At 53.3% G+C, this 15,113-nt stretch overlaps 1 protein-coding gene across 1 annotated transcript; it reads left to right on the top strand.

The window, feature by feature from the left end:
- Positions 1-11,101: 11,101 nt before the first annotated feature.
- On the top strand, positions 11,102-14,464 carry SYNDIG1L (synapse differentiation inducing 1 like; the record flags this gene model as incomplete). The annotated part of the gene is made up of 3 exons (XM_080618850.1): positions 11,102-11,530; positions 12,744-12,881; positions 14,306-14,464. 3 exons carry the CDS (start codon positions 11,102-11,104, stop codon positions 14,462-14,464), a joined length of 726 nt encoding a protein of 241 aa, XP_080474976.1.
- Positions 14,465-15,113: the final 649 nt, after the last annotated feature.

Below are 15,113 nucleotides of genomic sequence, written 5' to 3'. Positions count from 1 at the left end.
CCTTTTTACCAGGAGGAAGGTAGCAATGTGTAAATACCAGGGATAACCAGCGGAGCGGGGTCTGAGCCTGCCTGCTACACACAAGACAAAAAAAGCCTTGGTCTCTGGAGGATAATAGGTGGTTACTTTGTAGGCTGTCAGGAGAAGGAATTACTGAAGCCAAAATGTAGTGACTGCATTTCTCTGGCAAAAGTTTTTTGTGTCATGAAAATGGCTGGCAGAGCTAAAGCTCTGGGGAGCTGAACCACTTCACTTCAGCTCCCTGAGCCACCATCACAGGCAGGTAATAAACACCGGTATTAAAGAATGAGTAATTTGCTGCAGCTCCTGCACGGTGAGTTTGTACAGCAGATCACTGCTTTCGCGTGGTACCCAACCCCTCCATGCCCTCAGCCTAGCCTGCAGATGTCACCAGCACTTGTGGAGCGGTGACCAAGTGCTTGGCAAAAACTTGCCCGTTAATATCACCCTTTGCCACCTGCAAGCTTGTCAGAGCAAGCCCCAAAGGGGCCAGCCCTGGCTGTCCTGGTAGCCTGTGGCAGAGCAGCCTGTGGGCTGTAGGGAATGGCCCCTGGCACAGGCGTGGGCACTTCAAGCCCTCCTGGTTTGGCTGCCCCCTTCCTGGCCCCTCTGTATGGGATGGGATGGGATGTTCTCGGGAGCATCCTTGACCTTGACAGGCAGTCTGAAGCTCTGCCCTTTCTGCCCCCAAGTGCCCCTAGTGCTGCCCCATCTGCGTTAGACCCCAGGCATTGATAGACTATGTTCCTTCCCCATGTCTCTCCTGACCCTTCATCGCCCTTCCTCACATTTAATATCTGTGCTTGGAATTGTTTTCCAGCTGCTCTGCAAGTGTGGTCTCTGAATCAAGCAGATTTTGTCTCTTTTCTGCCTATATTCTAAATCCCTCTCCCTGACCCTGGGACCGCCAGGCCCCAGTTGCAGGACGCTGCTCTGCTGCTGCTTACAGGAGGTAATCTCAGGCAAGGTCTCCAGCCAGTATTTGTCTATCTGAGGAATTACAGATAGGCAAGTGATTGACTTTTCTGGCTGAAGGGCCAAGCCACGGCATTAGAGAGGGGAAAAAAGAAATCCATTCTAGATTTCCTCAAAATTGTCTTTCTGTTGCTGCTTCTCTGTCAAGTGAAAAAGGTAGCAAACCAGCCCAAATTCTTTGCTCAGCCTGGAACAGAAGGCTCCACTGAGCCCCAGCATTTTTGAGGTGTATCACTTGAACCAGCTTCCTTTTGGAGTCAAGCACTTCGGTTATCCTTTGAAAACCAGAGCTGGTCACAGGATTTGTCTGGAAAATAACTCAGCTCTTGGTGTGAAAAATTGGCCAGGGCATGGCTCGGAGATGCCATGCCACGTGCAGCAGCCACACTGGTGCTGCTCCTGAGCTGGGCAGAGGCTTCTCTGCACATCCTCCCAACTCCTGGGGCCTCCAAGGAGCAAGATGGAGGGTGCTGGAGCTTGTCCCCATGCAAGGACATGCTGGCAGGGAAGACTCGTGAGCAGGGTGTCCTTACTCAGCCCTTGTGGGACCACCGGCACTGCTCACCCAGAGCAGGGCCACCTCCTGCAACACTGTGATTCTGGACAGGTGCAAGCAGCAGCCTGAGCTCTTTCTCACGAAAGGCTGATCTAAGTCCAGTGGTGACATGGGCAAGGAAAAGAAACAGGCCAGGAAGAGAGGGAAAGTGCCCACACAGCACAGGCAGGACCGGCCAAGAGGGCCCCTCAGCAGGGCATGGCCAGGACTTGACAGGGCCATGGAAAAAAAAAATGTGGCATTGTTTTGTAGTATCTCTTTCCATACCATATGGAAGATAATTTAGCATCATCCTCTGCCTGATTCTGGCCCCCTGGGACTGAGGGATGGACAAGAACCATGGGGCTGGGGGCAGCTGCTGCTTTTCCTCTTACCATATTCCTGAAGACTGAATCATAGAATCAACTAGGTTGGAAAAGGCCTTTAAGATCATCAAGTCCAACCTTTACCCCAGGACTGCCAAGTCCACCACTAAACCAAGTCAGTAAGGGCCTCATCTACACTTCCAGGGACAGTGATTCCACCACTTCCCTGGGAAGCCCATTTGGTGAAAAAGAAAATTCCTAACATCCAATCTAAACCTCTCCTGATGCAGCTTGAGGCCTTTACCTCTTTTCGTATCACTTGTTAGTTGGGAGATCAGCCTCCTCCTTTCTCCATCCTCCTTTCTCCATCCTCCTTTCAGGCAGCTGTAGAGAGCAGTAAGGTCCCCCCTGAGCCTTCTCTTCTCCAGACTAAACACCCCTAGTTCCCTCAGCCATTCCTCATAAGAGGAATAGATCTCTCTTAACGTCTCTGGCCAGTGTAAGCTGCCTGTCCTTAAACGCAGAGCGTGCATGTCCACCCAAGGATTCCATTTCTTTGGCAATAGCAAAAATGAAAGAGAGGTTCAACATTTGTTTTGGATTGCACCTATTGACCCGGATAATAATTTAACACCTTGAAGTTTGTCTGACTGCAGACTTTGGCCAGAATGGGAAGAGAGAGATCCACTTACTTGCTGATCCAGGAGATCAGCTTACCACTGATAACTACAGGCTGTGTTTGAAAACTTAGGGTTTGGAAAAGTAAGATAGAAAGGTGTCATCTCCACAGCATAAGTTCATTTTTAAAGACAGAGCAGATCATTGGAAAATGAATTAAACATCTGAACTGTAGAGATGCCTTGTGTATCCCCAGGAGAATCAGGCCACAGCAATCAAAGTGGATATAGCCCTGAGCTGAAGGCAGGCAGATGGTGGATAAAATAAACAGGACAGTGGGGAAATGAGGGTGCTGGCATGCACTAGCCTTCAGGGTGGTTATGAATCATTGGAGTATGGATATGTTTTAAACAGAGACAAATGAGCAGCCCTTAAGAGCCGCTTTATATTGCCAGCTTCGATTGATAGTAGGGGGATTTGCAGAGAAATGTGAGGATGGAGTTAAGTGCTGTGGCTAAGCTGCTCTACCATCAAGCTGCAGCTGCAAAGGGAGGACAACTGTCCCCCCAGTGCCTGCTGACAACTGAATGCTACATCCCTGCCAGTTGGCCAGTGTGGGTCTCTCACCTGGAAGAAAGCCGGGTCCCATCTAACAGATCACTTCCATGCTGAGTGATAGGCAGTGGCAGGGAGAGCATCCCTGTGGCAGGCTGAGCTGGAAGCTGAGGAGCCCAGGTCTGTTCCAGGACAGGGTATTGCTGCTCCCTGAGGGTGATGCTCACCATGTGCCACCAGACCAGGCAGCCCAGAGTGGTCTGTGCAGAGGGAGCAGTGGGGAGGATGGGATGCAGGGTCCCATGGCAGCAGCAGCCATAAAGTGGCAATGGTCTGTGGGACTTCATGGGCAGGAGAAGAGCCTTGAAGCGAAGATGATGGGACTGGAGTAAAGGGTATGGGTGAAGTAGGGCAAGCTGGGAGAAGAGCGTGGAGCCATCTAGGATACCCACCATGTTCAGTTCAATAATAGGTATAAATAGCAACAGATAAAACCTGATGTGAAACTGAAGACTGCAGCCATTAGCATAAGAAAATCACCCATGAGCAAAAATTACTATCCGCAGGCACGAGCTTCTGTGCATCTTCCAGCAGCAGTGAGAACATCCTGGTAACGAACACATCTTGTGGGACCTCTATGAGATCTCCTGTGGGATGCTTGGTATCTCTTCAGGTACACTAGGCAGGGAGCCTAGTCTTGGCAAGGAACAGGGCTGCATCTGTGTTGGAAGCATCTGTGCTTCCGGAAGCCCATGGCCATTCTAAGTAGGTTTTCTCCATTGAGGGTAGGGTGACTGTGCTCTTCTCTCCAGACAGCAGCCTTAGAGCATTTCCTTAATGTGGTCCTGAGCTGAGGAGGAGGAGGTTGAAGCCTGGACCGAGTCTGAGCTCATGTTTCAACAGGCCAGTGATGTGGATGCTGCAGCAGGCAGGGGAATTCACTCTCCCCTGACCCTGGGCTAGCATTTTTTGGCTGAGATGAGCAGTCAGAGCCCACAGGCTTCCCAGGCTGTCCTTGCTGGCTGATGCCTCGAAAGGGCTGGAGACACTGAGTAACAGCCCCAGCAGCCTTCTCACTTGAAAGTCATCACCCTGACCTTCACTGCCTCTGAGCACCCCTGCCGGATTCCCAAACAGGAATGTGAAGAAGCCTCCAATGACAGCTATCAACCAGTTTTGGTTGGCATTATGTGCCACTCTGAAGCCCCTCACTGGGACTTTGTTGTTGACAGAGCTGCAGGGCTGAGGGCTGTTAGGATGCAAATCCAGCAGGAGAACCCCGAGGCTGAGAGGACAGCGCCAGCGTGGCTGTTGTCCATCTCTGATTCTTGTCTTGGACCTGGCATAACACTGCTGTCCAGGTCACTCCTCCAGCACCTACTCTCCTCTCTGCTCTCACGTTCCCAGGAGCCCCACAGCCAGGACAGTCTGCAAAAACTTCTGACAGTCACCTTATTTACTTGCTTGCATCTCCAGCTAAAAAAAGGATGCTGAGAGAGTCCAAAGCTGCTAATTATACACCTAGCCACCCACACAACCATGTGTTTTATTGCCATCACTCTCTACGCTTCCTCCTTGACAGCCCGGTGAAGCCTTTCCCGCTCTCCCTTGCATGAGGAGTGCATCCCAGCGGGGTACTTCCCGTGGCCGCATCCCTGCTTGTGAGCTCCGACTCCGGACAGGCGCTGTGCTCACACCAGCCGAGCGAACGCCGGCCGTGGGGTGTGATGCGGTGTAGCCGTGGCCAAGGGTCTGCTCAGACGGGCGCTGCCCCAGGCGCTGCGTGCGGGGGCCCCGCGGTGCTGCGGGCTCTCGGCCCTGGGCGGCGGGCGGAGGCCGGGGCTGGCAGGGGCCGCGGGCGATGCTGCGCGGCGCGGCGCGATGGTCGGAGCGGCAGCGGCGGTGCGTGGAGTGCCTGGGACATCTAGCGGCCACCGCTCCGAGTGCCGAGCCCCGCCGGATGGGTGCTGGGATGGGGGTGCCCGGGCTGGGATGGGTGGCAGCGGTGCACGGTGCCAGCCTCGCAGCTCCTGGTGCCACGGCGGCAGGCAGCCCATGTGCAGGCATTCCTGGTTGGAGCTGAGCGTTTCGAGCACCGTCTTTCCACTGTTCAGAGGCAATGGAGCTCACGTTGCTCCACTGCAGATGCTCATGGGCAGCGTGTTAGCTTTCTAGAACCGGGGCTGGGGATGGGGCAGCGGGGAGCCCGCAGCCCTGCTGGGCCCCTGGCACGGCTCTTCCAGAAGCAGCACAGCTCTTTCTTGCTAGCCCCCGGGATGGATTTGCTGTTTCTTACCATTAGGAAAAATGCCTCAGCTTTGAGCACGGCTGGGTCGAAACACTGCTGCAAAGAAACATTTTTATCAGAGAGAATAAAGACTCGATTTCCACCTGGAAATTGCCCAATTTGACTTGCGAACCTTGAAAAGCAGCCCATCGCATCCCATTTCTCAGAGCAATTTAGTCTCTGTTGGAGCTAGGAGGCCACTGGCAAGGCACTGACTTTCTACATGTCAGGAGATCAGAAGAAGCACTTTATTCGCTCCTTTCCAGCTCTATCAAACCAGCTGCATTTAAGTTGTGAACTAGATGTTCTACATTACAAGTGCCTCAATTATCATCCCTCTATTCCATTGTCCATGCACCCTGTGTCACGTTCTTCCTTCCCTCCTAGTCTTCATCAACTCTTCCCCTTTCCAGCAGCTCCACAATCCCTTTCTTCTCCATCCCAGTGGCCAGGGCCCAGTTCTCTACCTGGCTCACATGTCGCTTTGCTTCCCCTGCCCTGTGCCCTCTTTCACACCATCTCCCTTCTCACTGCTGTCCCTACCATGCCCCTTTGCTTCTCTGGGTACCACCTGGGCCAACCCCATGGGGCTGTTGTGCCCTGCTGCCCTCCCCTCCTGCCCCATGCTGAGAGCTGCCTCCCCTGCATCACTCCCCTGTCCATTCCAGCCTGCTGGCCACCTCACCTGATGCTCCTGCCACAACAGCATTTCCCAGGGCTGGTGAAGGCTTTGTTACACCCCAGCGTGAACACCCCTCCACTCTGCATGCTGGTGCTGCACCCGAGGCAGGAGCAGCTGTGTGGAGATGAGCAGCCACAGAAGGGCTTGCCTGTTGGCTGGAGAATGACTGCTTTCCACAGCCATGTCTGCAGGGCTGATGGAAGTGTTCTCTTACCCCTTGAGCTGTGCTTCACCCTGCAGGGCTCAGGGCTGGATCGTAGCAAGTACGTGTCGGCTCTGCTGGCTTCTATGGCTGAGAGAGGGCTTGGTCTGCCCCTGCCAGACACATTGTCCACAAGCCCTCACAGCCCTTCCTTCATCCCCATATTCCCTCTCCAAGATGCCAACTTTTCCTCGCTGTGGTGCTCTGCCTTTGCTCCTTAGCAGCCCTTGTGAGCTGATTTCCTCTTGGGTACAATCACAAGCTTGGACACCCAGAGGCAGAGCTACTGTGCCCTGGCAGGACTTGGACCTCTGCCTAGAAGTCCCAAGGCACCTCCTTTGAGCTTCCAGTAAAGCCTGGGCTTTAGGAAGGGTGCTAGCCACGTCTCCTGCACTTTCTTGCTTACCTCTGTCCTGGGGCTATGGCAGCTGTACCTAGCCTTGATCCTGCTTCCCATCAGCCAGGTCAGGAACAGCTGCTATTCACACTTTCCTGCCCTCAGACCAGGCAGGGCATGGCAACACAGTGGGGCAATGCTTCCTGAGGGCACCCGCCTCCCCGGGTGCTGTTCTGAAGGGGAAAGCCACGGTGGGCTAGCCTTCTTACTTGGAAGTCTAGGTACATCCAATGCAGTCACAAACTGCTAATGAGCCCGGGAAGCAAGGCAGAGTGTTTGCTTGACAGGGCAATTAAGTGATGATTGATTCCTGGAACAACTACTCAATTCATCATTAACTGGGCTTATCATAGCTGGCATCTGCGGTAAGGGTCCCTCTGAGGACTGTCCCAGGGGATGTGGTGTGGAGGGGAGATCCTTTTAGCATAAAGCTAAATCTGCTGTGTTTATTTTCATGCCTTATTTTGGCTCCTTTTATCCAGGAAGTTTCTTGAGACACTGAGAGCACACAGCACAGTTGTGCATTTCCCACTTCGCTGGAGACTGCCATAGCCGGCCTGGGGAGGTGGGGGGCCCTGCCCCACTGGGTGGTTATGGGAGCAGCAGTGCAGCAGAGGAGGCAGTTCATTAGGGAGCCAGTATGTTAGTCTCGGTGGTAGGGCTGCAGCGATAGTCCAGCTCAATCAGGGCACTGGAATCTGCCTCCTCCTAGATGTGCCCTCCCCATGGCCTCACTCTGTGTATGTATACATGTAGGTGTGCACCCTCTCTGTGCACCTAACAGCATCCCACCTCTGTTACCTCCTGCCAGCACTGCCCAGACTAGCCCCATGGGGCTGACGGATACTCATACTATCCAGTCGAGCTGGTAATGAGGACAGAACATGACCACTCTTTGCCAATTTTGTCTTTTGCAGCTTCCCTGCTTTCATCTGCTAGCTTCATTTCTCTTCCCCCAAGCCTGGTTATTATTACCAAGCATACTTTATTACCAGGCTTACTTTATTAAGTCCCTGTGTGGCTACATTTACTGTAGGATCGAGATAATCTAGATGGGGTCTGGGGACAACAGCAGGGCTGGTTTGGCTCTGTCCTTCCCTGCGCATGTGCATGTTGGGCTGGTCCGTGCCCTCCCTGCCATTCCCTTTCTAACATCATCTATAGAGGTTTGACGGCCCTCATCTCCATCTGCAAACCCAAATAGTTCAGTGCACACAAGCACACATGCTTCCACGTACGGGCACAGTCTCTATGCGATGCAGTGATCTTGGTGACTAAGGAGTGGGAAGCATCTCTAACCCCTCCAACACTGGAACTTTTCACATCAGTTATCAGAGAGAGAGGTTTCATCCTGGCTGCTTTCCAGCAGGGCTGAGTACACTGCTGTAGGCATGCTGCGATGCTGTGCTGGCCCTCAGCATCTCCTCCCCACTGCTGACAAATACTAGCACCCGGACTGGGCGCTAGGGCTGCACTTGGTGGTCCCTTTGCCTATTTGAAAAGCTCAGTGAGATCTCCTCCTGCGCTCTGCGCTTGTACTTGCAGCCCATCCTACTCCCATGGAGAGCACGATCCCCAGCTTCCAAGAGTGGAAGGCAGCAAGGAAAAGAGAGTTTAGTACAGGTGAATCTTGTACAATCCCAAAGGGTACAGGACTCGCATGGACTACAATCTTCTAGCTGTAGCCCTGCCCTGTCGATGCTTTGTGCAGTGCAGCAGCCTCTGAGGTCCTGGCCTTGCTCTAGGGACAGCTCCAGGGCAGTCTGAGGACCAGAGAGGTTTTGCTGCTCCTGCTTCTCTGAGGCAAAGCCGTCAGCGCTGTTCACCCCACATTCACACAGACTTCCCCATGCTTCAGAAGCATTTTCCCTCTGTTTCTTTTACCGCTCACACTGTTAACTCTTCCAAGGTGTGTACACCCTGGGATATTTGATACCTATAAGCTTTTCCTGCCTCTTACCCCCAGCCCATGTTAGCCAGCCATCTCCCACTAGCCAGCCCCTCAATCATCTTTTGGGATGCCCAAAGTCAGCAGACTCCATATCCAGCAGCAGTCCAGCTGCATACACGCACTCTTGCCACCCTGGTCCACGACACCTGCCACCTCCCAAGCTGCTTTTTAGGTGTTCAGTTTCTCCTGACTCCTTTCCCTTCTTTCCCTCCACCATGCTCGGTGTTTCCCTGCACTCGCTGCTGTGAGCACATGGCTTTTGCTGCACTGCTCTTCCCCTCTTCTAACCCACTGACAAAGCCTGAAGTGAGCAGAGCCGCAACCCCCGTGCAGGCAGCACCCCGCTGCCCAGTGGCCAACAGCCTGCCAGCAGCCCGTGTGCCGCTGCTTCTCTAGTGCATCTGTAGCAGGCTTCCTCTGGGAGCTCCCAGCAAGATCCCATCCCTCCCTACCCGAGCTTGCTGCCAGAAGCACTGCTTGAGACGAGGCGTAGATGCCCTACCAAAACTGTCAGCTTTCTCTTGCTAGAGTGGGACTCCTGCTCCTGCTGGGGCTGCTGCTCTCCAATGACCCTCAGTGACTGGCCTCTCCCTACTGCTTTGTTAAAAAGCAAGATGTTTTATTGTAAGTCTAATCTGGGCGTTGAGGTAAGCGAAGAAGAGGTTTGTGCTTTTGTTGCCTGTAAACCAGGATGAAGCTTCGAGCTTCCCTGGGTCTGTGCAGGAAATCAAACCGTCTGTGCTACAAAATGCATCTCCCTTCAATGTTTTGAAAATACTTTGCGGCCATCTGCTGCATGAGCCATTACCGGCTTCATTAGTGAGGTGGGAGACTGCAGGAAGCAGGGAATGATCCTGGGCAGGGAAAAGCGGAGAGCGTTCACCAAGAAGTGGAGAGTTCCAGCAGTGCCAGAGTGCTTTTGAACAGCTCCGTCTTTCTGAGGAGCCTTCCAAAATGTGGCAACTGCTTCCAGAAAAACCTCATCAGCTTTTTCATGAGCATGAAGCTCATCAACAGGATCATTTAAAATCGGGCATGGCAGTCAAACCTATGCGATGGGGCAGAGCCTGGCCGAGGGGTTGGGACCACTTGGATTTTCACTGTCTGGAGCCTTCAACTCCAATTCCTTTTTTTATGCTTTCTTTCCAAGGACAGATTTAAAGCCAAAGTGATGTGCTTTCTACCAGAAAGCCTAGTGCACCTCAGGGAACCCTATAGCAGGGGAAAGCATGTCTCTGCTACACAGCATCCTGCAGAGGAGGCAGTGACAGAGGTCTCTAAGGAGGACAGGAACATTTGGGGTTGCAAGGCAATAAGTTGGCACAGTCTAAGAGCTGGGAATGTGCCAGAGAGCAGCTGTAAAACACAGGGCTCAGGTACTGAAGAGCACAAAGTAATTGTTTCTCTCTCCTGGGGAATGCTGATATTTCACTACGCATCTTCTTTGTGCCAAGGTGCGTTGGGAAGCCAAAATAGGAAACGCTCCTCTGAAAAAAAGCAGCTGGAATACTTCATCTCAGGAATAATGCATCTCAGACATCTTCATGGAAAGAAAGAAAATTAAAAAAAGGCAGCACAAGGTTTCAGTGCTCTGAAATGGAGGAAGGGAGAGGGGTTGAGTTTCCCAGAGGAAGGAAGAAACCCGGGTTGACATTTGTAGCTGAGGATCCCATTTGGACTTGGCATTTTCTGAAGCTGGTGGCCCACAGCCAGGGCTGCACAGCTGCAGCTGTACCAGGAATGGATCTAGTTTGAGCAGGGCTCTGATGCGGTGGGTCATTTACTTAAATTGTCTTGATTTCAATGCGGACCAAACCCCATGAGGTCTCTCCTTTAACCTTTGCACCCCTCCGTTCCTCTGCATGGCTGGCTGGGCATCCAGTGATCCCCACCCCAGACTAAACACCACCTCCATGTTTCACAACAGCCTCCTGGCTTCCCTCGACGGCTTGCTGCTCTTGCCCTGACCCCAGCTCACCTTGGAAAAACCCTAGAAAGCCTCCCATGTACCTGAAAGCCATTAGGTGCGTGTGCAATGCTTGAAGGGCTGTAATTCACCATGCGACCCTCTGCTGTAGGAAGTCAGGGATGCCACTCAAGTGTCTGTCAGCCTCTTATGTACTTCTGTGCTGTCTGCTGGGCTTTGCCACAGCACACATTATGAACCAGCAGAAAAGATGCAGTAGGTCCTTTCCTGTCAGGCTGCACGTGGCCGTCTCAAGATGCATTATAGATACAGCAAATTCTCATCTTAATCCAGCCTGAATCAGATCATCCTGTTGCAGGGCTGCCTCCTTATCTTCCTACCAGCTGGGGAGAGATGAAGAGATGCTCAGTTTGCCGAGACAGCATTCAAGCTGTGGAGATGTGGGGAGGGCTCTTGTTTTTTCCAGCATTGCCAAATCTTTCTGTTCCCACTAGTCTCATCCTGACATCAGCTCTGCATGGGCAAGAGGCTTTTCTGCTCCCTTTCCCATTTCATGCTGAAATAACAGCTCCCCCTCTCACTTTCTTTGCTGCCACAGGATTTCTCCCCCACCACTACCGACAGCATGGAGAGTGTGCGGGAGCTCCAAAACCCACTCTTGGCCAAGGCCAATGGGCACCTGCACAGCAGCTATTCTTACCACCAGCATCACAGCCAGGACTACCCCAGCCATCGCTGCCAAGGGAAACTGTATTCCTACATCTTCCAAAACACTGGTGGTGCCAGGACTCACCAGCTGCTGGATGCCAGTTCCCTGCAGCTGGCCGTTGAAGCCTTGTACGGCCCCAGTTTCATCCTCGTGAAGGATGAGACCACTCTTAAGGCCAAGGACAGCAAGACGGAGAGCTGCGAGACCACCTTTACAGAAAGCAAAGAGGCTCCACCTGAAGCTCCTGACGCGCATGAGGCACAAGGGTCCTGCCTGGTGGAGAGCGACATCCGCATCCAAACCGTGTCCTATGAGGTGGAGGAAGAGGAGCTCCAGGAGTACGAGGTGAGCTATGCCAGCCGGGATGGCACCAAACTCCTCCTTTGCTAATGCTGGCTACCGGCCCAAAATCTTGGTCATTTGTTCTCCCTTCTTTCCCCAGAGCTTTCCCCCTAGACCCTACCATCTCCTGCATTACCACCTCTCCCCATGCACCCAATATTTCTTCTTCCTTCTTATTATTTCTGCTCCCTTCTCACCTCAGACCTCAGAAGGAGGTCAGCTTCCCTGAGGGCAGTCTGGCTGCATGCCCACTGGGAGCAAAGGGGAGGAGGGTCCATCTCTGGGGGACCCTTGGGATACGGGGGCTTTTTGACAAGGGCAGCCTGCTGCTGCTGTGGCGCTCAGTCTAAGGGAAAATAACAACCCTTGCATAACAGCAAAATTCACATGCTTGATGGCAGCAGCCGAGAGAAAGCTGTATATGTAAAGACCGGATGAATCTTGCAAAGGAAGAACGAGAGCTGACAAAGCAGCCTCATGCTGTGCTCTGTGCCCCATCACGGCTTGAGTGGCAGTGCAGAGGCTGGGAACATCATCCAGGACCTTGAGAGGTGGGAGCAGGTCCCCAGAGCCTGCTGGAGCTGATGTCTGATGACCCAGCGCAGCCCCGCTGTTTTCAGTGCCAGCGGTTTGGCCTTTCCAGATGGCAGCAAGGGTGTCTGCACTTCTGTGTGCCTCCCCCACCGAGGACACATCACTTCCAGGCCAGTCTGTGGCTGGTGGAGCAGCGCCACAGGAGGGCTGACCGCAGCTGCTCTGAGCAGTGCACTCGCTAAGGGGATGGGATGTGTCGTTCCTGTGAGGGAGGCTCCAATTCAACTGTGTTCCCTCACTTGCTAAATTAGTTTAGCGGTGTATCGATCTCCTAGTCCTTAACAGGGGTAAGGCACTTTAAGTTTGTTTAACCTAACAAACAGCCAGCTCTGCCAGAGCTGAAGATATTTCAGTTTAAGACTATCTATCTCCCAGGGAAATCCCAGACCCCCATTTGCTCTGGCAGGGAGCCAAAAATCCACTCTGCTCCTGGATTTGCTGAGCAACACGTTTTCTCACCACACCAGGCTCAAATATTTGTGAAACTTGCTCCTTGAGTTTGCAGGTGGGAAACAGATGAGAATATGTGATGGGGGCAGGAGAGAGCAGGAGAGGGGCTGAGACACAACCTGCAGGGCAGCACAGGGAGATGGGCACAAGCTGAACCCATCTGGTTTTGCAGAGCGACTCCTCCAGCGACAGCGAAAGTGAGGACCATTTCCTGATGCTTCCCCCACGCGACCATCTGGGCTTGGCCCTCTTCTCCATGCTGTGCTGCTTCTGGCCCCTGGGGATTGCTGCCTTCTACTTCTCACAAGGGGTAAGAGATCCTTTCGCTTGCCTGCATGTACTGAGTGCTGGAGCAAGGGCCCTGCAAGACACAGCAGCCCTGGGGGCTTTTCCTTTGGATCTTTTGAGCGTTATTTGGGATTCCCTTGGACCCAGGTTCTCACCCTTCAGCTAGGCTCAGGAAAATGGCATTTTCCCACCTGACCTCCCATTCTGCAATAGCGCAGAGATCATACACCATGACCCAGTACAAGGCAGCTCATGCCCTGGGTGTCAGGCTGCTCTGGAGCCTGGACACGAAAGGGAGCCTGGTCTCCGTATCACAGCACAGCTCCTCTATTGCACTTGTTTCTGACATGCATTGGCTAAGCTGTGTGAGCCAACGCCAGGCTGGCAGAGGCTGCAGAGGGTGGTGGCCTTTGGACCGCACCAGGTCAGAGAAGCTGCTGCCTTCTTGAGGGCCTATCCCAGAGCCTGGGCTCACTTACATTACTGTTGACCCAGAATAATTCATGCAGAGCCAGGGGATTTACTCAGTGTTTGCATAGATGATGCTGTACCAAGAATAGATGGGGGAAGGCATTAAGAAGTTAAAACAAGAGGATAGAAACAGAAATGGAAAAGTATATAACTTGAGTACCCGGCACAGAGGCGGTGAGAGGCAGGGGAAGCTTTAAATGGAGTGGCTGATTTCACATTTTTACGTGGTGCAGGGTAGCACAGTGCACTCTGCACGTGATGATGTACTTGGTGCAATTTGTCGGTAGTTACAGCTCCAGTTGCTGTAACTACCACTTCGTTCACTCACTGAGGCAAGGACCATTTCAGTGCCTGTGCACAGTGAGTGCCCTGATCTCCACATGGCAACTCAAACACACATAGTAGGTAATACCAAGAGTAACTCTGAGCATGCCCATGGCACTCAGGGAAGCTGGAAGTTGCCGGCCCAGAGAGCCAGCACCCACATCTGTCTCCATTTCTGGCTCCATCAGCCCTTCCATGGCAAACAGGCTTCAACTGAAAACCCAATGCAGGGAAAATCAAGTTGCAGCACAGCCAGACTGATGTGCCATCCTTTCTGGAGTCAGCTCCCTGAGACTAGGCAGCACTTGCTATATGTCTGTGTCAGGTATATTGGTATCTAGACAGTATCACACAGCCATCACCCCATGTACCGACCCTTTGTCTGGTCTTAAGAGGGTCCAGCCATCCACTGACAGCTCTGACTGAGCACCTGGATGGCTGGGGCTTTCAAACAAACAGCCAAAGCCCACGCTTCCCATGAAGGCAAAATCCAGAGGGAAATGTGGATGGACACCTTGCTGCCTGTCACCAGCCTTCATGGGATGCAATGGCTGGGGAAGGGGGGATTAACTCAGTAGTGAAATGACTGCACGCAGGTTGAAAGCCCAGGCTGGTACCGCTGTGAGCAATGAGCATTTCTTCTCCTTTCAGACCAGCAAGGCTGTCTCCAAAGGAGATTTCCACCTGGCCAGTTCAGCTTCCCGCCGAGCTCTTTTCCTCGCCGCGCTCTCCATAACCATCGGCACAGGAGTGTACATCGGGGTGGTGGTAGCGCTGATCGCTTATCTCTCCAAAGGGGGCCACGTATAGCTGCCATCTGCATGTCAGCACTGTTTCCAGCTGCTGGCCCTCCTGGGATGGAGCTTTCCTGTGGAGCACAGGGCGCCAGTACCTGCAAGGGCTGCTTGCACAGCAGGACCCCAGCTTGGATGCCCTATGCAGGCTCTTCCCCCTTCCAGACGAACAGCAGACCCCCATTCTCCCTGAGGCTGTGGGGTGTAATCATCTAACAACAGGGAACTGGGCATCAGCCTGGCTGCAGGGACCAGGAGGAGCACATTTTCCAGGTGAAAGACATGCAGGAGAGACCTTGCATGCTGCTGCTGGGCTGGTGCCACCACCCCAGTGCAGGGCCATGGCTTCTCCTCCAAGCTCCGCCGTCGGGAGATCCACTCCTGGTGCTCAGGCTTGGCCCATGAAGGGGGCACGCAGGAAGGAGAAGGATATGGTGCCAGGGAATGACCACTCTTTCTTCTGGGAGGCCAGGGTGCTGGGGAGGGGGGTCTCCAGACTCCTGTGGCAGGGACAACATTCTCATTTCAGTGCCACAGGGTGGCACCTGCCCCTCAGCTGCAGCCACGCAGGAGGGCACATCATGGTCATGACCAAAAGGACATGCTCTTCGCATCCCTCTGCAGACAGACCCCTGGTCCACAGGAGAACATTCCAGCCGCTGGCT

The sequence above is a fragment of the Psittacula echo genome (genome assembly GCF_963264785.1).
Source record: "Psittacula echo genome assembly, chromosome: 5".
NCBI lineage: Eukaryota > Metazoa > Chordata > Aves > Psittaciformes > Psittacidae > Psittacula > Psittacula echo.
This window is presented reverse-complemented; position numbering and strand designations above follow the sequence as displayed.